The 23613-nt window shown below is 39.2% G+C and overlaps 1 protein-coding gene across 9 annotated transcripts in view; it reads left to right on the forward strand.

Annotated features, from left to right (window-relative positions):
• Nucleotides 1-23613, forward strand: part of MTA3 (metastasis associated 1 family member 3) — a 226700-nt gene that overhangs the window by 105714 nt on the left and 97373 nt on the right. For all 9 annotated transcript variants that reach the window (XR_009616011.3, XM_078444770.2, XM_078444774.2 and 6 more), the window contains exon 4: nucleotides 822-948. Coding sequence is in view for 8 of the 9 variants with exons in the window: in XM_078444770.2 (XP_078300896.1) it covers nucleotides 822-948 (127 nt within the window). In the remaining variant the exon portion in view is untranslated. The remainder of the gene's footprint in view (nucleotides 1-821; nucleotides 949-23613) is intronic.

The raw sequence follows: 23613 nt of genomic DNA on the forward strand, positions 1-23613 counted from the left end.
TTTTCTTTTGTTTTTATCTGCTTTCCATCTTCTAAAACTTTTTTTAGTCAAAAGTTTTTGTCGTTATTGCTTCCATTTTTACTGTCATTGAAATATTGGTACATCTTAATTGTATTTTATTTTAATATTTTAATGTTTATTTTTGAGAGAGAGAGAAAGAGAGCGCGTGAGCCTGCGAGCATGATTGGGGGAGGGGCAGAGAGAGAGAGAGACACACACACACACAGAATCCAAAGCAGGCTCCAGGCTCTGAGCTGTCAGCACAGAGCCCGACACGGGGCTCAAGCTCAGGGATTGCAAGATCATGACCTGAACCAAAGTCAGACACTAAACTGACTGAGTCACCCAGGTGCCCCCATCTGCCATTTTAAAATTGGAATTCTTCGTCTTTGTTTGTGGCCTGGTTAATGTTATTTTATGGTTGTAACTCAAATACCAAATTAAATATGTAAATTTAAAATAAAAAATAATAAAATCAGTTGGTTTGAAGAAAATATTGAATGAAAGGTTGGTCTGTCTTAATTTCCAGATAGGTAATGTGCTTTGTAATAATGCATTCTTTGGGGGCGCCTGGGTGGCTCAGTCGGTTAAGCATCCTACTTCAGCTCAGGTCACGATCTCGCAGTCCGTGAGTTCGAGCCCCGCATCGGGCTCTGGGCTGACGGCTCAGAGCCTGGAGCCTGTTTCCGATTCTGTGTCTCCCTCTCTCTCTGCCCCTCCCCTGTTCATGCTCTGTCTCTCTCTGTCCCAAAAATAAATAAACGTTAAAAAAAATAATAATTTAAAAAAAATAATGCATTCTTTGAATTTTATTTGTGTAGAAGAAATTGAGGAAGAATCTGAAACAACAATTGAGGCGGACTTGACTGATAAACAGAAACATCAGTTGAAACATAGAGAGCTCTTTTTGTCGCGCCAGTATGAATCTCTGCCTGCAACACATATCAGGTAAGAACTTCTTAGAAGTTGATATGAGGTATTCCATAATGTTGTGACAGAAAAAATACAAAACAGCCTTCTTTGAAGCATTTCCAAACTCTTTCATGATCTTGCTCAAATTAGTTTATTCTAGGTCTCATAATGGAATTTTATCTTGGAAATTTATAGTGTTACTACCATATTAAAGCCCTGTGAGTGTTTTCAAGTAAAGTAACCATTTTAGCTTTATTTTAATCCAGACTTTCCCAATTTATTTGAGTATCTGTTAGCATCCCACAGAACAGTATCCAGCAAACAGTATTTTAGGAAATTCTGGTCTTCACCAGATTTCTAGAACATTATGGAGTCAGTCATTAGAATTCCAGAACTGAAACACAAGATCTGGTTCCCAGGCAGGTGACTCTTGGTTTTGTAGACTGTATTTTCTATTGAGGATCTCTGGGATGAAAAAGTTTCTGTTTTTTATTACTTACTTGCATCTGCTCTATGCATTGACGGTAAGCAAAAGTGAAAACATTTTGTCCCTGGTTTGTCGTTTTGGGGGCTGTAGATGAATGGTGGTATCTTTTATGATATGCTGGAAGCGGTAAAATTCAAGCATAAACATCTCGGATGTCTAACAAAATGTTTGAACTCAGAAGATGTACAATTACTGACCCTCAAGGTCAGGTAAACTTGGCATTTAGTCAACCTTGGAGAGACTGTGGGGTGTGTTTCACTCAGAGGGAACAAGTGTGTGTGGCTGTGTGCAGGGGTGGTGCATGTGAGGGGATGCAGGGTTTTTGTCCCCTTCGTGTTAAAGAAATTTCTTCAACTTTTGTTCACAAACTTTGCTTCTTTAATTCACCTCTCTACCAGTCATGATTGCCTTAACAACTGTTTATATAAGGAATTACAGGGTGTTAAGTCTTTATTTCAAAAATTGGCCCCTCTTCTTTAACCCCCAGTGTGGGTACTGAATCTGTCTTTTTTAGGCTAAGACAGATTTGGAGACTTAAGCTGTGATTTGGTCCTCGTATCACACACACAGACACACACCCAGCTCCCAGGACGTTTGTGCATATTTCCCTTTTCAGAAACGGACACAGATTTTCTAAAGCAGAAAATGTATGACAGATACTGGAATTCCTCGTGCTCTAAATCTTTTCAGAAATAACTTGATCTTAGTAGTTAACATCACAGCATTGCTTTATTAAGTTTTTTAGGGGACCCTGTATTTAGATTGGCTAGAGTTAGTGTATTCTGTGTGACTAGGTCCTTTGCTGGAAAAAATAATCTGGATCTGGCCAGGTAATATGGAAACAGTCATTTTACCTACCAGTGGGGTATTTTAAGAAGTAGGAAAGGAAATTATTTTTGTCCAGATGGAACATGAAAACATATTTCATAATTTTCTTAAAGACATATATAACTAATAATGTTGGAGAGCCATATGCATTTATTACTTAATTGGAAGAAACTAGAATCTACAGATTCATTTTAAGCTCAAGAAGTAATGTGGCTAGTCATAAGAATCCTGCCAGAATGAGAATCTGACAAATGGTTTTAAAAATGTACCCAAAACACGAAAGTACATTTTTAATTTACCGTCCTGATAGCTTAGAATCTGTTTATAAGTAATGTTTCCTTTAACAGATTGCTTGGAATGGAAAAACTAGTAATGTGTTTTTTGTCATCCATAGAACTAAGAGAGTATATTGGAATATAATTAGCAAGACACCCGTGTGTTGAACATAGAAATTATGTAGAATACATGATCATTCATTCAGTCACTGTTGAACATATTTCCTGAATATATTTCTAGAATAAGGCCCTTACTAAGTGCTTGATAAATAAGGTGAGGTCCCCCGTCTTTGAAATTCAAGGGGTTGACTGGGTGCATTTACCAGTAATTTGTTTTGAATTATTAAACATTTGAGGCTTTATTTTTTTATTTTTTCCAAGTTGAGAGGGAATAGTTCAGAGCCACACTTCCTCATCTGTTTCTCATCTGCTCTCATTTTCTAACAGCTGAAGTGGTAGGGGTTAGGGGTAGTCTCCGGCCAAAGCCTGGAGCCATGCTGACCAGCCCACAGGCTGATGCATGGAACAAGTACACATTGGAGTGATCTTCACATTTTGCTAATGTTGAAGTCATGCCCTATCTATTTCTGCTATAACAGGAGAAAATTACTCAAGTCCCATTGTTCTTTGGCAGGAAAGAGCGGTAATTCGGTGAATACTGGCTTTTTATTCTCCAGGGACATTATCAAGTGCCCAGAATTTCCTCAGTGCCACATGGAATGTAGGAGAAAACATTCTTGAATGCCTTTGTAGTGTGTGAGCAACAATACTCACTGGATAGTATAAGCTTTTCAAAGTGGTATGGAGACCACTCTTTGTTCCTTCTGATTCCGCTGGCAGAGAGAGAGTAAACCAGGACTGGGACAATTCTGGACACTTAGTGATTCACCTTGTGTTTGTGAGCTGGATAGGACTTGAACAAAGAAAGTGTCTTTGGAACACTTCTTTGGGGGGTGGTGTTGGTAAGGAGAGAGGCAGCATGTTTCATGCACGGTGCCTTAAGTCATTAGTAATAGCTTATATGCTACAAACACTCTAAAGCACTGTAAAATTGTTATGCAGCTGCTAGACCTGTTATGGGTATATAATACTGTATTCAGTCTCACAGATAGACTGTATTTATTGAACTTGGCTTTCAAAAATTCTAACATTCATTGAACCTTTGTGACAGATATTATTCCAGTTGTTTTATATGTATTTTATTTAATCCCCACAATCACTTTATAAAGTAGGTTCTGTTATTATCCCCATTTTACAGATGAGACTGAAGGACAAAAAGATAAAGTAACTTGTCAGTGTCACAGGTTTAAATGGCAGATTGAGAAATTGAACCAGACCACCTGGCTGCAGATAGACAGCATTACGATGTATATATGACTGTAAGTGTTAAAAAAACATCAGAGATTAAAAACAAAGCTGTTGAGTTACTTGTTGGATAGGTAGGTTCTTTGATATTTTATTTTTTCACATAAGTTTTCTATTTATTTATTTATTTATAATTTTTTTAACGTTTATTTATTTTTGAGACAGAGAGAGACAGAACATGAGTGGGGATGGGGCAGAGAGAGAGGGAGACACGGAATCTGAAACAGGCTCCAGGCTCTGAGCGGTCAGCACAGAGCCGGACGCGGGGCTTGAACTCACGGGCCATGAGATCATGACCTGAGCCGAAGTCGGACACTTAACCGACCAAGCCACCCAGGCGCCCCAAGTTTTCTATTTATATGTTCAGGTCAAATGGACAGAACTAAACTAAAAACTAAGTTAAGCATATAGACTGTACTATTATACTAAAAGATGATGCTACAATGCTACATACATGGTGGCAAGTAGGAACTACTTACTTGATTGGGTGCCTCAGTCATGGATGTGTCTTATATGTGTTCCAGTGTCAGTTTTTCCACATCTTGAACACAAAGAACTTGGCCTTTTATAAGCTAATCACAGCATCGTACATGTAATGGTTAATGTCTCTTCCAAGCCTCTGGTGCAGGTAGTCAGTCATTTAAAAAGAGCCAGTCCTTACCTGTTTGCCAACCTTGGGATCTGGATCACAGCCTTTGAAGTTACGCTTCATTGTGTCTTAAAAGCATTTTCTTAGATACCTGTTGATTATTGGCCTCAAATTTTTCCTGTAGTAAGGGCTTTTGGACCTGATGATTCGTTCTTTAAGTCTGTCTTGTTATGAAAAGTAAGTGGTGGTAGGTAAACCATTATATCCATGTTGCAGACCTGGCCCTCTTAGCATCTGTGGTAAGGATCCTGTCTACCTCATTGCTTAACCCTTGACTATGCTTTTTAAGAAGTCCAGAGAACCTATTCCAGAACCTAAATGTGATGTCAGCTGTAGGATAAGTCTGAAAGACATAGGTGCACATAGTGTCCAAGCAGTCCTTTAATGGCAGGGTGCTTTGGGGAAAGCCTTATATTCTTATCCTTTTAAACAAATTTTAGGTTAGGATTCCAGAATATAAACATCACCACCATCATAATCACCATTATTGCTCTGTGGAAGACTGGCTGTAGCCACAATGTGTAATAAACTTTTCATGGTTTATGTGGTACCCTGTTGCTTCTGCATGGTCTCCTCACGTCCAAAACAAGGAGCTTTCTTAATTCAATTGAAAAAGTATCTTGAGCAGCTGATAAAAATCTTATGGCTTAGGTATAATTTGTCTAGATTGTCTAGGTTTGTCTAGACATCGTCTTAGAGTGTAAGATTCCTTTTTTGTTTTTTGAAAGTTTATTTGAGAGAGGGAGAGAGAGAAGCACAAGCAGCCCAACACATGGCTCGATCTCACGAATCATGAGATCATAACCTGAGCTGAAATCGAGTCGGATGCTTAACCAGCTGAGCCACCCAGGCGCCCCAGAGTGTTAGATTCTTGAAGGTCGGTATCTTTATCTTTTTCCTGCCTACTGCAGAACACAGCACAGCACAAAATAGCCAGTCAGAATTTGAAGCTTGTATAGTTGTCATTTAACTTTGTTATCTTTGAGGAAATGAAAATCATCAACAGATAATAGAATAATGTCTTCTTAATTATTACTGATCATAAATGACATTTTAGATTGCGTGCCTCTCTCCTTTCACAAGAATTAAAGATTGGATGTCTGGAATCACAGGTTGCTCAGGACTCTCAGGGAGAGTGAGGTACTCAGAGTCAACATCAAGCTTTTACCAGGAGGACTAGGCAGAGGAGGATAGGAAATTGTTTTTGTGTATATACTGTCACTGAATAAAGTGAATTTCTGAGCCGTACATAGCAGCCATGAGAAAGGGAGAATGGAAGTTTCTAGCGAACAAGAGTTAAAATTTGAGGCATGGAAGACCATAGTTCTTGTCTCGATGTGCATTGTTTGTGAGGGTAGGGAAACTGATAAATAACTCTGCCGTATTTGAGTGTAAGTATAATCGGAAACACCAGATTGTAATGTGTACATATCCTTTGACCTAACAGTTCTACTTCTTGGATTTTATTTAACCAGAGTTCTCGATGCAAGTTTGTGGAGAAATATATACTGATATGTTTATTGAAGAATTGTTTTATTTTGTTTAGTCAGTGATCTTTACTTTATGAATAAATAAGATCATTTTCATTTAGCAAGCATGTATCTACATCATGAATGTAAATAGGAATTTGGTATTTGAGAGATTTCAGATTTGTTTTAATATCAGAAAATGCAAGCAACTTTCTTCTTTATGGTTTTCTACGTTTCCATTTTTTCTGAAATGTGAAAACACATTAGACATATAATGGGTAGAAGCTTATTTTAAATTTTGCGAATTTGGGCATTAGAGAGGGAAAATGCCATTTTGCATTCATCTTCAACATGGGTGATTCTGATGAAGACAGAGTAGATGGAAATCCACTGAGAGAACTCGTCTTTATCTTCCCTTCTCCAGTAGTAGTAAATTAGTATCATTAACTATACGTACTGTTTGATAGCAGACCTGTTTCTTTCTTTCTTTTCTTTTTTTTTTTTTTAATATTTTATTTCTTTTTTGAGAGCGAGCGTAAGTGGGAGAGGGGCAGAGAGAAAAAGGGACAGAGTATCTGAAGCAGGCTCTGCGCCTACAAGATGACATTAGTGAGCCCAACGTGGGGACTGAACTCATGAACCATGAGATCATGACCTGAGCCAAAGTCAGACGCTCAATCGACTAAGCCACCCAGGTGCCCCCAGCAGACCTGTTTCTAATTTAGGGGTATGTTTTTTCAAATATTTTTTTGCAAAATGCTGTTTTCTTCAAGAATTACTGTCAGTTTGGGGCGCCTGGGTGGCTCAGTCAGTTGAGCGTCCGACTTCGGCTCAGGTCATGATCTCGCGGTCCGTGAGTTCGAGCCCTGTGTCGGGCTCTGCTGACAGCTCAGAGCCTGGAGCCTGTTTCGGATTCTGTGTCTCCCTCTCTCTCTGACCCTCCCCCATTCATGCTCTGTCTCTTTCTGTCTCAAAAATAAATAAATGTTAAAGAAAGAAAGAAAGAAAGAAAGAAAGAAAGAAAGAAAGAAAGAAAGAAAGAAAGAAAGATGAATTACTGTCAGTTTAGGGGTGCCTGGGTGGCTCAGTCAGTTAAGTGTCTGACTTTGGCTCAGGTCATGATCTTATGGTTCATGGGTTCGAGCCCCATGTGGGTTCTGTGCTGTCCACCCAGAGCCTGGAACCTACTCTTGATTCTGTATCTCCCTCTCTTTCTGCCCCTCCCCTGCTCACGCTCTGGTCTCTCTCTCTCTCAAAAAGAAACATTTAAAAAATTTAAAAAAAATTGTCAGTTTATATTCCCACCTCAGTATATTATGAATATTCCCATTTTGTAGTTCCTTCAACATTACTGCATGTTAAAATTAAAAAAAAACCTTTTGTTTATTTTCTGATAATGAAAGAATTATAACTTATTGTTGAAATGTCAAATACAGAAAAAGATACACGCTGTCTCTATCATACACTCACAAACACACACGCCTGTAGTTCTCCATTCAGCAGCACCAACATTTTGGTGTATGCTTAGTGCATTTTTCTTTTCTAATCTTCCCTGTAGCCATTGCGTTTTGGCTGCGGGTTGCTGGAACGGACGTGGAACGGCAGAGGCGCCGTGTTACTTGTGCGTAGCTTCCTCTCTCATCAGCTTGTGCTTATTCTTCAGCGGCACTGGTGTCATCTTTGCTCTTTCTAGGTTGGTTGGTTTGTTTTTAAATATTTGAGAAATGTGGTTGGAAAGGAACAATGGAACAGCAGGAGGAGGGGAGGATAGTTAAATAAAGGCTGGAAAAATTCCATTCTTGAGAAGCTGACAGACATGCCTGAGAAGTTTGATATACGTGAGGGAGCAGAATGAAACTAGAGTAAGAATACTTTGTCACTCAGGAAGAGTGCTCATTCAAAAACAAGTCGAAGTGTTACCGCAGGCAAAAGATTTCCTGTGATCATGAAGGTACTCGCCTATGTTTTCCTGAAGTTTTGCTGTTTCACCTTTTGTATTTTTTTAACCATAAAAAAAAATTGTTTTTAATGTTTATATATTTTAGATAGAAAGCAAGAGCGAGAGAGAGAAAGAGAGAGGGAGAGCGAGCAGGGGAGGGGCAAAGAGAGGGGGAGACACAGAATCTGAAGCAGGCTCCAGGCTCTGAGCTGTCAGCACAGAGTCCGATGCAGGGCTCGAATTCACGAACCGCGAGATCATGACCTGAGCTGAAGTTGGATGCCTAACTGACTGAGCCACCCAGGCACCCCTAACCATTTTTTATTTAAGTAAGTTCTGCACCCTAACATGGGGCTTGAGCTCGTGACCCAGAGATCAAGAGTCATATGCTCCTCTGACTGAGCCAGCCAGTACCTCACTTTTTGTATTTAAGTCTGTTTTTTGTATATGGTATGAAGAGGGGTCAGTTAGAAAACTAAGTTTTAGAAGATACCATTTACAATTTCATCGAAAAGCATTGAATACGTAGAATAAATCTAAAGAAAGATGTATAAGAAAAGGGGAAAGATCTAAAACTCTCCATGGAAACTACAAAGGGTTGCTGAAGGAATTTGACTTAAGTAAATGCACTTAAGTAAATATGTCAGTTTTCCCCAAATTGATCTAAAGATTCAGTGCTGTTCCAAGGAAAGGCTCAGCAAGTGTGTTGTGTGTGTGTGTAAATTGAGAATTGAGGAATTGATTCCAGAATTTATGAGAATGGAAAGAACCAAGAACAGTGAAAACAAAGTGTTTTCAAATCATGGTTTGTGGACTCCTGAGTGTCCCTTAGACCCTTTCAGGGGTTTTGTGAAATCAAAACTATTTTATAACAATAGTAAGATGTTACTCACCTTTTCACTGTTTTAGTCTTGCAAAAGCAGTGGTGGGCAAACTTAGTGTGAATCTCATCAGTGGCACTAAATTGTGCTAGAGTCATCGCTGTATTCTTCACCTCTGTGAATTTGCAGTAAAACAAACAATAACCAAAATGACAAGTTCCACTTAAGAATATTCTTGACAAGGGGCGCATGGGTGGCTCAGTCAGTTAAGCTTCCAACTCTTGATTTCAGTCCAGGTCATGATCTCACAGTTCATGGGATTGAGCTCTGTGTTGGGCTCTGGGCTGACAGTGTGGAACCTACTTGGGGCTCTCTCTCTCCCTCTCTCTATGTTCCTCCCCCACTTGCGTGCTCTCTCTCCCTCCCTCCCTCCCTCCCTCTCTCTCTCTCAAGATAAGTAAAATAAACATTTAAACAACAACAAAAAGAATGCTCTTGACAAAATGGTACAATTTATTATTTTAATAAATCTGAATCCCTCATGTCCTAAAACAAAACTGAAAAATTAACACATCAGATTAACCATTGTGCAGTGTAGAGGATCTAGTTCACTGCCATTCAGTATAGTGACGATGCTGTGTAACCGCTGTTTCAGTGGTTTAACTACCATTAAATGTCTCTTTAACATTCTGCCCGATGAAATGGGAAATACATGTAAATCACTTCTGTCATGTTTGAAAGTGTGATAGTTATCTTGAGAAAAAAACAATCTCACGACAGTCTTTGAAATGTAAGCCAAACTACCTGCTTTTTCCTAGAGCGCCGTTATTACTTGCAGTAACCGCTGAAAGACAAACTGTGGTTATTTAGACACAAGTGTTTGATGGATGCCTTTTGAAAATGAAATAAACCTGAAAATCTAGCTGTCTGTTAAGCAACACATTGAAGAGACAGGCAAAAATGAAAAGAGTGCCACTGTTCTCGTGAAAAGTTTTTTGTTTTGGAAAAGACAGTTAATTGTTCATAACAAGTATTTGCTAATGTTCATTTTTATTTTAAATTAGCAAATGTTAAATTTTTCTCACTTTGAATTTCTAACATGGTAAATATTGATTGATGTAACTCACAGAGGCGAATGTTCTTTGAGGTCCTCAATGATTTTTTAGTAATGTAAAGTGATCTTGAGATCAGAAAGTTTGAGAACCATTGACAAAGTCAGTCTTGAACAAAAACTGTTAGATTTATATCAATCGATATTAAGACATTTATATAGTTACAGTAATTAAAGCAAGATGGTATTAATAAGTGGATTGAGAAATAAGTGGAACAGAATGGAAAAGTCAGAACAGACCCACATATATAATACAACTTGATATTTGATGAAGGAACTACTGCAAAGAGAAGTCTTTTCAGGAAATGGTGCCAAGTCATTTGGGTGGTTACAGGGGAAAATAAACGAAGGCTTCTCTTTTTCTTTATCTACTTTTTTTTTTTTTTTTTTTAGATTTTATATCTTTAATTTTTTGAGAGAGAAAGAGAGCATCCTCACTCTCCAAGCAGGGGAGGGACAGAGGGAGAGAGAGAATCTTAACCAGGCTCCACGCCCAGTGGGGAGCCCTACTTGGAGCTCACTCTCACCACCACGAGATCATGACCCAAGCCAAAATCAAGAGTCGGTTGGAGGCTCAACTGACTGGGCCACCCAGGTGCCCCTGCCCTTGCTATTTTTGTGACCAAATAAGGGTTTTGTTTCTTACCATTTGGATTTGCTGACTATATCCCCATTTTGTTCTTTACCATGTTCCATTCTCCCTCATATTTCTTGTGAATTGATAACTAGATACAGAGATGTGGTTCAGTCTCTTTCTTTTTTCTTTTGTGAGAAAGAAGAAGTGCAAGAGTTAACAACTTCTTTGTGGGTGGCATTGTATATCAGGAGGTATATAATATCTTTTCAGGATGTTACTGGTATTTGCTGATTATTACCTAGAGATATTCATAGTTATTACAGAGTACTGATATTCATTCCTTCTTCATTATACCAGTTGAAAGACTTCTCTGTTTTTTGGTTCTGATTCTTTTTTTTTTTTTTAATTTTTTAAATGTTTTATTTATTTTTGAGATAGAGACAGAGTATGAGGGGAGAGGGGCAGAGAGAGAGGGAGAAACAGAATCTGCAAAGCAGTCTCCAGAGTCTGAGCTGCCATCACAGAGCCCGACGCGGGCCTCAAACTCGTGAACCACGAAGTCATGACCTGAGCGGAGGTCAGAAGCTTAACCAACTGTGCCACCCAGGCGCTCCTTGGTTCTGATTCTTAATTTTAGTTTTATGTCTTCATGTACAGTACCTTACAGCAGAAGTTCTTGGCTCTATCAGATTCAAGCTCTCTTTTACCTATTTTATAATGCTTGCTATGCTATTCTGGAATGAAATTTCTGGATAACTTACTATACACATGATGCATACTTGGTTTGGTATTGAATTTGGGGTTGAAAGTTATTTTCCATCAAAACTTTGAAGGAATTACCCTATTGTCCTCAAATGTCTATTGTCACCGAACAGTAGTTTTATATCCAAACTTTCACATTACCTATTTTTTCCCTTCTCTTAAATCTTCTTCGAATTCTCTTACCAATAGATGAAGAATGTAATTCTCTTATTGTATCCAGAAGTTTGAGTGATGCCTCAGTATTGAGGATATTTGGTAGACCATTTTAATTGGAAGATACTGGTCTTCCTTCATAGCTGGGAAATCTTTATTATTATTTTTTTAATGTTTATTTATTTTGAGAGATAGATACAGAAAGAGAACGCAAACAGGGAAGGGGCAGAGAGAGGAGGAGGGAGAAACCTAAGCAGGCTCTGTGCCATCAGCAGAGCCCGACTTGGAACTCAGTCTCATGAATAGTGAGCTCATGACCTGAGCCAAAATCACGAGTTGGCTGCTAAACTGACTGAGCCACCCAGGTACCCCTGGGAATTGTTTTCCTAACATTTCTTTCAAACTTTTTTTCTTTCTAGTACTTACATTGCTTATGTGTTCGCTCTCCTGGAGTTCTTGGTTTACTGTCTTTTCTCATATTTTCTGTTTTTGGTTCTAAGCTAAATCTTTGACTTTTATCTCCTAGCACATCTGACATTTTAATATTGCCAACTATATTTTAAAATTTCGGAGGCTTGGGGCTCCTGGGTGGCTTGGTTGGTTGAACGCCGACTTCGGCTCAGGTCATGATCTCGCAGTCTGTGAGTTGGAGCCCTGTGTCGGGTTCTGTGCTGATGGCTCAGAGCCTGGAGCCTGCTTTGGATCCTGTGTCTCCCCCTCTCTCTGTCTCTCCTCTCTCACTCATTCTCTCTCTCTCTCTCTTTCAAAAAAAACATAAAAAATGTTTTTTTAATTTCAGAGGCTCAAAGTATGGAAAGAGCCCAAATGTCCATTTTTCCGATGAATGGATGGGCTTTGCCTGTCATTTAATTCATTATTATTCTGTTGAGACTCTAAAAATACTACCTTTCTTCCCCATTAGAATGTTGGGGTGCCTGGGTGGCTCAGTCGGTTGAGCGTCTGACTCTTGATATCAACTCTTGATATTGGCTCAGGTCAAGATCTCAGGGTCTTGGGATCGAGTCCCACCCATGTCCCACCCACACTGAGCATGGAGCCTGCTTGGGAGTCTCTGCCCCCTACTCAAAATAAATAAGTAAACTTTTACAAAAAAAGAATGCTGTTAAACTTTTCTCAATTAGGTCACTAAATAAATAACACTTTATAGTACTGGGATTTGTGCCTTTGTGTCTATTTGTGAACTGGAGTTATCAAACTGTTTGGGAAATGCTGAGTGACTCTCATAAGTTTATTCACCATTTAAAAAGACCTTTCCACCCATTTTTTTTTAAGGTTTATTTATTTTTGAGAGAGAGCGAGAGCAAGCACAAGCATGGGAGGGGCAGAGAGAAGGGGGCAGAGGATCCAAAGCAGGTTCTGTGCTGACAGCAGCGAGCCTGATGAGAGGCCCAAACTCCCAAACCGCAGGATCATGACCTGAGGTGAAGCTGGGTGCCCAACCGACTGAGCCACCCAGGTGTCCCATCCACTTTCAGAAGCTGGAATTTGAATTTTTTTTTTTTTTTAATTCATGTTTTACCTAGAACAAATAGTGTTAGAAGGTAGAATTTTTCTTTTAGGTGGTCATACATATCAGAGACTAATAAATGAACAATAATTGCCTATCTATAAGCAGAGTTGTTTTTTATTTTTATTTATTTATTTAAAAAAATTTTTTAACGTTTATTTATTTTTGAGACAGAGAGAGACAGAGCATGAATGGGGGAGGGTCAGAGAGAGAGAGGGAGACACAGAATCTGAAACAGGCTCCAGGCTCTGAGCCGTCAGCACAGAGCCCGACGCGGGGCTCGAACTCACGGACCGCGAGATCATGACCTGAGCCGAAGTCGGACGCTTAACCGACTCAGCCATCCAGGCGCCCCCAGAGTTGTTTTTTAAACAAAAGAGTATTCCAGGAGTGCAAAGCTGTAGTTAATAGATTAGAGTTTATGGGAGTAGATGGATTTAGGAATTGGTATGGTTGGGGATAGTATATCCATATACGGTTTGAAGGAGTGCTGGGAGTAACCTGGTATCCAAAGGTAATGGATAATAGAGCAGATTTTTTTGTGGTTGTTCTCGGGATCACAAGAAAATTGATCAGCCCCCTCCTTTTGAAGATGTAAACATTGGTTGGAAGAACAAATATTGTTAAAATGTGTGTACTACCCAAAGCAGTGTACAGATTTAATGCAGTCTCTATTAAAATACCAACAGCATTTTTCACAGAACTAGAACACACAATCCTAAAATTTGTATGGAACCACAAAAGACTTCTAATAGGCAAAGCAGTCTTAAAAAAGAATAACAAAACTGGAGGTATCATAATTCCAGGCTTCAAGTTATATTACAAAGTGGTCATACTTAAAACAGTGTGGTACTGGCATAAAAAAGATAGACACAAAGATCAGTGGAACAGAATAGAAAACCCAGAAATAAACCCACAGTTATATGGCTAATTAATCTTTGACAAAGGAGGAGTGAATATACAATGGGAAAAAGACAATCTGTTCAACATGCTGTTGGGAAAATTGGACAGCTAACTATGTGCAAAAGAATGAAACTGGGCCATGTTCTTTCTCCATACACAAAAATAAACTCAAAATGGATTAGAGACCTGAATGTGAGACCAGAAACCATAAAAATCCTTGAAGAGAGCATAGAGAGTAATTTCTCTGTCATCAGCTGTACAACATTTTTCTAGATATGTCTCTTGAGGGAAGGGTAATACAAGGCAAAAATAAACTATAGGGCTACATCAAAATAAAAAGCTTCTGTACAGTGAAGGAAAAAATCAACAAAACCAAAAGGCAGCTTACTGAATGGGAGAGGATATTTGCAAATGACATATTTGATAAAGGGTTAGGATCTAAAATATATAAAAGAACTTATACAGCTCAACACCCAAAAAACAGATAATGCACATTAAAAAATGAGCAGAAGATCTGAGGAGACATTTCTCCAAAGAAGGCATATAGATGGTCAACAGACACATGAAAAGATGTTCAACATCACTGATCATCAGGGAAATGAAAATTGGAACTACAATGAGATAACACCTCACACCTGTCAGAGTGGCTAAAATCAAAAATTCAAGAATCAACAAGTGTAGGTGAGGATGTGGACACAAAGGAATTCTCTTGCACTGTTGGTGGGAATGCAAACTGGTGCACCAACTCTGGAAAACGGTATGGAAATTTCTCAAACAATTAAAAATAGAATTACACTATGATCTAGTAATCTCACTACTGGGCATTTTCCCAAAAATACAAAAAAAAAAAATTTAATTCAAAGGGATATGTGCACTCCTTTGTTTATTGCAGCATTATTATTGTTATTATTTTAGAAAGAGAGAGAGTGGGGGAGAAGGGCAGAGAGAGAGAGAGAGAGAGAGAGAGAGAGAATATTAAGCAGGCTCCCTGCTCAGTGTGGAGCATGATATGGGGCTTGATTGCACAACCTTAGCTGAAATCCGAGTTGGACGGACACTCAACTGACTGAGCCACTTAGACGCACCACAGCATTATTTACAATAACCAAACTGGAAGCATCTCAAGTGTCCACTGATAGATGAATGGATAAAAAAAGATGTCACACACACACACACACACACACACACACACACACACACACTTGAATATGAATCAGCCATAAAAAAGAATGAAACCTTGCCATTTGCAGCAACATGGATAGAGCTAGAGAATATAATGCTAAATGAAATAAGTCAGTCAGAGAAAGACAAATACCATACATCATCTCACTCATAGGTGGAATTTAAGGAACAAAACAAGCAAAAAAAAAAAAGAGAGAGAGAAACTGACAAACAGACTCTTAACTATAGACAACAAACTGATGGGTACCATAGGAGAGGTGGGTAGGAGAATGAGGGAAATATGTGATGGAGATTAAAGCATACACTTAATCGTAATGAAAAACGTGGGGCACCTAGGTGGCTCAGTCAGTTAGACATCAGACTGTTGATTTTGGCTCAGGTCATGATCTCATGGTCATGAGATTGAGCCGTATGTCAGGCTCTGTGCTGAGCATGGAGCCTGCTTGGGTGTCTCTCTCTCTCTCTCTCTCTCTCTCTCTCTCTCTCTCTCTCCCTCCCTCCCTCCCTCCCTCCCTCCCTCCCTCCCTCCCCCTTTCTCTTTCTCTCAAAATACGCATTTAAAAAATCATAACGAGGGACGTCTGGGTGACTTAGTCAGTTAAGCGTCCAACTTCATCTCAGGTCATGATTTCACGTTTGTGGGTTCAAGCCCCGCATCAGGCTCTCTGCTGACAGCTCAGAGCCTGGAGCCTGCTGCAGATTCTGTGTCTCCCTCTCTCTGCCCCTCTCCTACTTAGTGCTCTGTCTCTGTCTTTCAAAAATAAATGTTAATTTTTTTTTTAAATAATAAAAAATATATTCAAAGTTTAAACATTGAGGAGGGATATGTGATATATTGACATGGTTCAAAATCAAAATCTGGGGTACACAATAAAGTGTCTCACTCCTATACAGTCCCCTAGCCCATCACTGTTTCTAGAATCTTACATATGCTTCCAGAAACAATTCATGCATATAGAAGCAAAGAAGTGTGTATGTTTATGTCTGTAGTAAATCATGGAATAAATTGTGATGTTATATAATTGTGAGAATGCTATAATGACTCCTGTATGAGTCGTGTCTTTCCATAGTGCAGCTTTATTCAGTCACGGCAAGGTAAACACAATTGTAAAGCAGGTTTAGGATTCCAAACTCAGTGACATTTCACTATGTGTTCAACTTGCCTTAGTACAGGGCACACAGAGCAAAGCACAATACGAAGTCACACAGCAAGCAAGATACAGTTAGGGATAAGAAGTTAACGAACCAAATGCAAAGTCAGTCTGTGAGTGTGTAGTTGAGATCAGGCCTCGGTCCCATCCAGGTCAGCTCTTGGTGCTTACTGTGTGTTATGTTCATTCAACCAGTGGAGCATCTCTGTTATGGTCACAGATCAGTCAGGCATAGCCTTCGGGAGTTGCCTTTTTAATGTGGTCAGATCTTGGAAGGCTCAGCATCTGGACAGTCTGACAGCTTGCTGCGAAGTCCTTCCTTTTTAAAGAGTTTTAGTTGGGCACCTGGGTGGTTCAGTCCATTAAGCCTCTGACTTCAGCTCAGGTCGTGATTTCTCAGTTCAGGATTTCGAGCCCCCACATCTGGCTGATAGCAGAGAGCCTGCTTGGGATCCTCTGTCTCCCTCTGTGCCCCTCCTCCACTTGCGCGCTCTCTCTCTCTCTCTCTCTCTCTCTCTCTCTCTCTTTCTAAAATATAATAAATAAACATTAGGAAAACACAGTTTAGTCAGTCTTGGGCCTTTGCAGGTTTCTTCTTGTTATCACTCTTAGTTCTTCCAGACTCTCTTGGCTTTGCTCTGGTTATCAGTTTTGGATGCCATCAGTCTGTGGTGGTTTCAGTGATATCTGGTCTTAGCTGTAACACCCTTGGCTGCTTGTGTCACTGCTTGACATAAGTCACTGTTTATCTTGAGTGACTCCATCTTGCTTTCTACATTGTGCTTTTTTTTTCAGAGGGAGAGAGAGAGAGAGAGAGAGAGAGAGAGGCTTGCAACTGAGTGAGGGGCAGAGGGATAGAGAGGAGAGAGAAGTAGGGCTCACTTGAAACGGGTCTCATGCTCACCGGATTCGGGCCTCAAGCTTACCCGAAGCGGGGCTCTTGCCCCAATGTTGGACTCGAACTCACAAACGGAGAGGTCATGACCTGAGCCTAAGTCAGATGCTTAACGACTAAGCCACCCAGGTGCCCTATACATTGTGCTTTTTAAATGAAATATCTTGGGCATAATTCCGTATCAGATAATAAGGATCTGCTTCATCTTTTCTATAGTTGTTTCATATGTCTAATTTATTTAATCCTAATTAATAGATACTTGGTTCATTTTAGCTTTTTGCTGTTAAAATAATACTGCAAAGAATAAACTTGGGCATAGGTCCCTTCACATGTGCATGATTGGGTGAAGATGTACAAAATAAGTCATATCAAGTAAAATAGATGAACATCTCCTAATTATATTTTCTGGATTTTGTATTCATTCATATTTCTTTTTTTTTAATTTTTTTTTTTAACGTTTATTTATTTTTGAGACAGAGAGAGGACAGAGTATGTACGGGGGAGGGTCAGAGAGAGGGAGACACAGAATCGGAAGCAGGCTCCAGGCTCTGAGCTGTCAGCACAGAGCCCAACGCGGGGCTCGAACTCACTGACCGCGAGATCATGACCTGAGCCGAAGTCGGCCGCTTAACCGACTGAGCCACCCAGGCACCCCTCATATTTCTGTGTTGATCAAAACAGGGAGATTCAAGTAAAAGGATTTGTAATTTGTAAATTTAGGTCTGTTGAGGCCTTTTTTGTCATATTCCCAGCAAACAATTAAAAATTTTTTGTGGGGGTGACTGTGTGGCTCAGTTGGTTGAGTGTCCAACTTTTGATGTCAGCTCAGGTCATGAACCCATGGTCACAGGTTTAAGCCCCATGTTGGGTTCTGCACTGAGCATGGAGCCTGCTTGGGATTCTCTCTCCCCCTCTCGCTCTGTCCCTCTGTTGCTCATTCTCTCTTTCAAATTAAAAAAAATTTTTTTTCAGTGTTAATTTATTTTTGAGAGATAAGGAGACACAGAATATGAATCAGGCTCCAGGCTCTGAGTTGTCAGCACAGAGCCCGATGCAGGGCTTGAACTCGTGAACTGTGAGATCATGACCTCATCAGAAGTGTGATGCTTAATCAACTGAGCCACCCAGGTGCTCCCCCCCACCCCCCGCAAATTTTTTTAAGTAAGCTCTACACCTGATGTGGGTTTGAACTCATGATCCCACATGCTTTACTGACTAAGCCAGCCAGGCAACTTGAGAAAACAATTATTTTTAAATGTTTATTTGTTTTTGAGATAGAGCAAACAGGGGAGGGGCAGAGAGAGAGGTTCACAGAGGATCTGAAGCTGACCGCAGAGAGCCTTAAATTTAGTGACTTAAATTCATGAGCACCAACTGCGAGAACTTGACTTGAGTAGGATGCTTAACTGAGCCACCCAGGCACCCCGAGAAAACAATTTTTAAAAGACTTATGTTTATTGAAAAATAGTAATGCTAACTTTTATTTTTAATTTCTTTTTATTTATTTATTTTTTTTTTTTTTCTGAGAGAGAGAGAGAAAGGGAAAGGGGGAGAGAGAAGAGAGAAGTGGGTCTCGTTTTTTACCCGAAGCGGGCTCCAGCTCACTCTCTGTGGGACTTGAGCTCGCGAACTGTGAGATCATGACCTCAGCCGAAGTCAGATGCTTAACAACTGAGCCACCCAAGTACCTGCTAACTTTTAACTATATAATGAAATAGCACTCCACTTGAATTAGCAGACTCTTTTCAGTTTAGCTATTAATGTTAAAGGAACTCATTCAGAATCTAAAAAAAATCCTAATAAGGCAGTTTTCTTCCTGTACATTTTATTATGCCAGTATTTTAAGATGTTAGATTTTTTGCAATTTTATTGCTATTTGTAAACAATTTGAATTAGCGAAAATGATACTATTGAAGACTACAAGTAGTGTTGCTTAAGAAACTAACATAAGGAAGTTAATTAGTGTGCGTAAACTCATAGGATTGCTTAGTGGAAGGATGTGAGAAAAAAAATACAGTGAAGAGAAAAATCATATCACAGTTTAACATTCTTTTTAATGTGTATTTATTGGGGGGGGGGGGTGGGGAGGTGGAGGGGCAGAGAGAGAGGGAGACACGGAATCCGAAGCAGGCTCCAGGCTCTGAGCTGTCAGCACTGAGCTGAAGTCAGAAGCTTCACCGACTAAGTCGCCCCACAGTTTTACATTTTAAAGCCCATGTGTTTAGCACACTTTCTCTTGAATGTTGTCTTTGTATGGTAAAATCTTTACTTTGAAAGGATCATTTTATCCTCTGTGGGTTGAAGTGTTTCTTTCTCCCACCAGAGTCCCAGTGCAGAAAAGCATATATTTTACATGTTATCCTGCATGGTTGTGGAAGGGCCTTTGTAATCAAAACAGTTTGTCATCCTGTCCCAGGGAAGAGGATCTTCCTAATAACTACTGCCTTCTTTTGGACATTCCACTTTGTCCTAGCTATAAAAGGGAAAAGTGGCACCAAGAGAAGGATTTTTTCACCCTTGAATTCCTTTTTTGTAGTTTGTTTCATATTTGTTATCAAATCTCCAGAATCATGCGAAAGCTTTGTTGCTTTGGCATTCTCTACGTACCACAGACAGAATAGAATGAGTTTTTCAAAACACTACATGTCCCTTTTCTTTGCAGAATCATCTTTGTTTTTGTGTTTGGCCTTCTTTAGTTTTTATTTCTTAACATCTGTTAAAGAAGTATTAGAAAATGTGTCTTTAAATAGAAGTATTTGAAGGATTCCAGATTTCTTTCTCTGTTTTTGTCCTTCTTTTTATAGTCTAAAGATCCATAAAATCATATTCTTTCACTTATATCACTTCTATGACACAGTCCTTATGTGTTTGTTATTAAGATATAGTTAGCCCATGGTTCATCAGTTCTATAATGCAGACCAGTGATTCTCAACAAGGGACAGTTTTGTCTCCTGGGGACCATTCATTAAAGTCTGGGAAGATTTGGTTGTCTAAGCTTCGTGTGGGGGAGCTACTGTTATCCAGTTGGCAGAGGCCAGTGATGCTGCTAACACCGTACGTGCATGGGACAGTCCCCCACAGCAAAGAATTACCTGGCTTCACGTGTTAATAATGCCAAGGTCGAGGGAACTCCTGCATGGCTCGTTTGGTTAAGCATCTGACTCTTTGCAGCTCAGGTCATAGTCTCATGGGTCTGGCTCCCTGCTTGGGGTTCTCTGCGCCTCCCCTGTGTGTGCATGCTCGTTCTCTCTCTCTCTGTCTCAAAACAAATAAATAAACATTAAAAAAAATAGTGCCAAGGTTTAGAAAACCTAATATAGAGTCATGGTAAATAATCTTTGCTTCCTTGGTATATATATTATTTATATAAATTTATGCACTTCATCTAATTAGGATCCCCCCTGTTACTTTAAATTTAAATAGTTTTTTTTTTTTTAAGATTTATGTTAGAGTTTTTAAAATGTTTATTCATTTTTGAGAGAGAGAGTGCAAGCAGGGGTGGGGTGGGGCAGAGAGAGACCGGGACGGTGCGGGGGGTAGGACAGAGGATCCAAAGCAGGCTCTACACCAACAGCAGTGTGCCTGACACAGGGCTGGAGCCCACGAACCTCGAGATCATTACGTGAGCCAAAGTCGGATGCTTTACTGAGTGAGCATCCAGGCGCCCCTAAATTGTATTTTAAAAAATCAAACATATGTATATAGCTGTGTAATAATATCCAAAGCAGTCATAAGCAGAGTTCCCCCAGCATAGTCATTTTCCTGCATTTATACCTCTCTTACACTGCTTACTCTTACTTTTTCAATTGTAGAAATTTCTGCTTTCTCTTCTCTATTTCCTTTCCCTCACGTTTCCAATATATCACAATTTTTCTTTAACTTAATAATCAGTCATTGTGTTTTATGAACATGTAAGGATTCCCCACATATTCTTTCTTGTACAGCCTTTTGTTTTCCTTGGACTTAATAATTGTTCTGCCTTTGTTTTCCTTCTTCTTTATTTTTTTAGTAAGATATATACCCAGTGTGGGACTCGAACTCATGACTCTGATACCAAGAATCACATGCTCTACTGACTGAGACAGCCAGGTGCCCCTTTTGCCTTTCCTTTCAATTAGTCTTCTAAAATGTAAAAAATTCTTAGTCCTTGCTTATCTTGAAAATGTTTTCTACACTTAGCTGCTGATTTTTTTAGGCATTAAATTTTGATTTGGGAATCCTTTCATTCAGAATTTTGAATCTCCTTTTGTCCTATTTTACAGTATTGCTGTTGTGAAATATCATTTTCTGAAAGCATTTTGGATCTTTGAACTTCATTTTTTAAAAATTTGGATTAAATACTGTTTAAAACTGTCTATTCGCTGAATTTCCAATCACAGAACTTAGCATTGTTTTCAATATGAGAAAATGTTCAGAATCCAGAACAACTGTAAGACTCATAAGGCCATTGAGAAAATGCCTTTCTATCATGAAAAACTATTGTCTTTCATTGAACAAGGAAAGTTTAGTCAGACTCTGCATCTGTAGTAGGGGTTTTTCAAGTTCATTATGCCTAACAATCACCGGGTGATGCTTGTTTTTCCATGTAGATTCCTTGATCCCTCCCTGAGATCTTGGGATTCAGTAAATCTGACTAAGGATCACCTGGTGATTCTTCCTAACCACGAGGATTTCTCGATCCCTCCCCAAGATGTTCGGCTTTAATAAATCTGGTGTGACACTAAGAAATTTTCATTTTCCTAAGCAGGGACCCTGGTGGTCCTGCACCATTATTCTACAAGCTGGAGTGGTATGAAACCGAAAGTCTTTAGGCACTGGGGAAATGGATGCTAATTTAAACTTCTTCTTTCATGTATACAAACAGGTAGCATCTTTAAATAAATCTGTAACCTGGGTGCACCTTTTACATGTGGTTTTTGAATCTGTGGGAGTATACTGAACATCCTGTTAAGCAGATAGGCTGATCAGAACCTGCCATTAAACACAGGATTGCGTTGTGTCATAATTATTTATTCACATGTCTCTCTGTCCCAACACCCTGCCCAGTTTCTGAAGCAAACAGAGTATGTTTTTAAAACCTTTTTCAGTGAAAAATTCTGTGTTACTGTATATAGTTGCTTGTAGAAAAGCAACATAAATAATTATACAGGCCTGGAGTGATTTTTCTTCGTATTAAGGTCTTTGATGTGTTTTATATTTATATCATCATGTTTGGGTATCTTTGTTCTTTACGGACTAAAGTATGGTGGAAGAGCACAATTAGGGTCATTGCTTGAGATTCAGCATAAATCAGTTGGGTTATCTATATTCACCGTTTGATAATAGTTCCTTTAGTTTGGGGTTAGCTTAAAATTCATCCTATTTCTTTTTCTGTGAGCCAAGATTTGTTCAGCATAAAGGAAGCCAGCTCTTTACGTGTTTTTTTAAACTACTTTTATCAACAACTCTTGGCGTGGTAGTACATCTGTTAATTACATATTCATATTTACTTCATAAAACAATTCTGACTCAACTTCCTGCTTTGTTAGCTGTTAGTATATGTATTTGAATATTTTAAGTGTCAGATTTTCATTTTCCTTTTAAAAAATTTTATAATGTTTATTTATTTTTGAGAGAAAGAGACTGAGCGTGAGCAGGGGAGGGGCAGAGAGCGAGGGAGACCCACAGACTCATAAAGAGGGCTCCAGGCTCTGAGCTGTTGGCACAGAGCCTGAGGTGGGTCTCAAACTACGAGACATGAACTACAAGATCATGACCTGAGCTGAAGTCAGATGCTTAACCCACTGAGCCACCCGGGTGCCCCTCAGATTTTCATTTTTAGTTTGGGAGAAAAATACATAGCTGCGGTAAAGAAAACTTACAGATGAAAAATCATGAATTATTTTTTTCATCTTTGCATAAAAGCTACATTAACCCAAATAACTTGTATTTTAGATTGGCTGGGTATCCTCTTAATTTTGCAGTCGTGTTGTATCTCTAAAAGAGTACATAACCAGTGTTTTCTTATCTCCTAATATAAATATGAAAATAGTGGTTTGATGATTCAGTTTAAATCCTCTTGTCATTTCAGACTGTATGGAAGAAACTCTTAAGTAGGCTGTATTGTTTGTGTAAATTTTCAGTGTCTGTTAACCCTTGAAATTCAAGTGACTGTTGAAGAAAGTGGTATCTATTAAGATGACATTCAGCTTTTGCTCCTCTGCACTTAAAAAAAAAAAAGTGGCTTTAGAGAACTTTAAAAAAAATAAGATTTTATTTCTTCTAGGTAATTAAGTATTAAATGTTAGAAATACTGCTTTGTCAGCTGTTGCAGAGGCAAAAAAAACCTAGACGAAACCTATTTTTGGAAACCCACTTATGCACATTGCATGTGTTAGGAGCACACACACAGGTCACAGAAGTTCTTCTGTGACAGCTGTAGATGTGCAAACCTCAGCGGAGCAATTTCCCTGCTCGTTATTCTGTCCTTTCCGCGAGCATGTCAGGTAATTGTTGACCGTGAGTGCTGTTATATGCTCCGAAGTAATGTTAATTTTTCTGCTTCAGTAATTTGCATGAATAAAATATACTAGAAAAACCAAAAACCCTTATAACTCTCGCTAACTT

Source organism: Panthera onca, chromosome A3 (assembly GCF_046562875.1).
Source record: "Panthera onca isolate mPanOnc1 chromosome A3, mPanOnc1 haplotype 2, whole genome shotgun sequence".
Classification (NCBI taxonomy): domain Eukaryota; kingdom Metazoa; phylum Chordata; class Mammalia; order Carnivora; family Felidae; genus Panthera; species Panthera onca.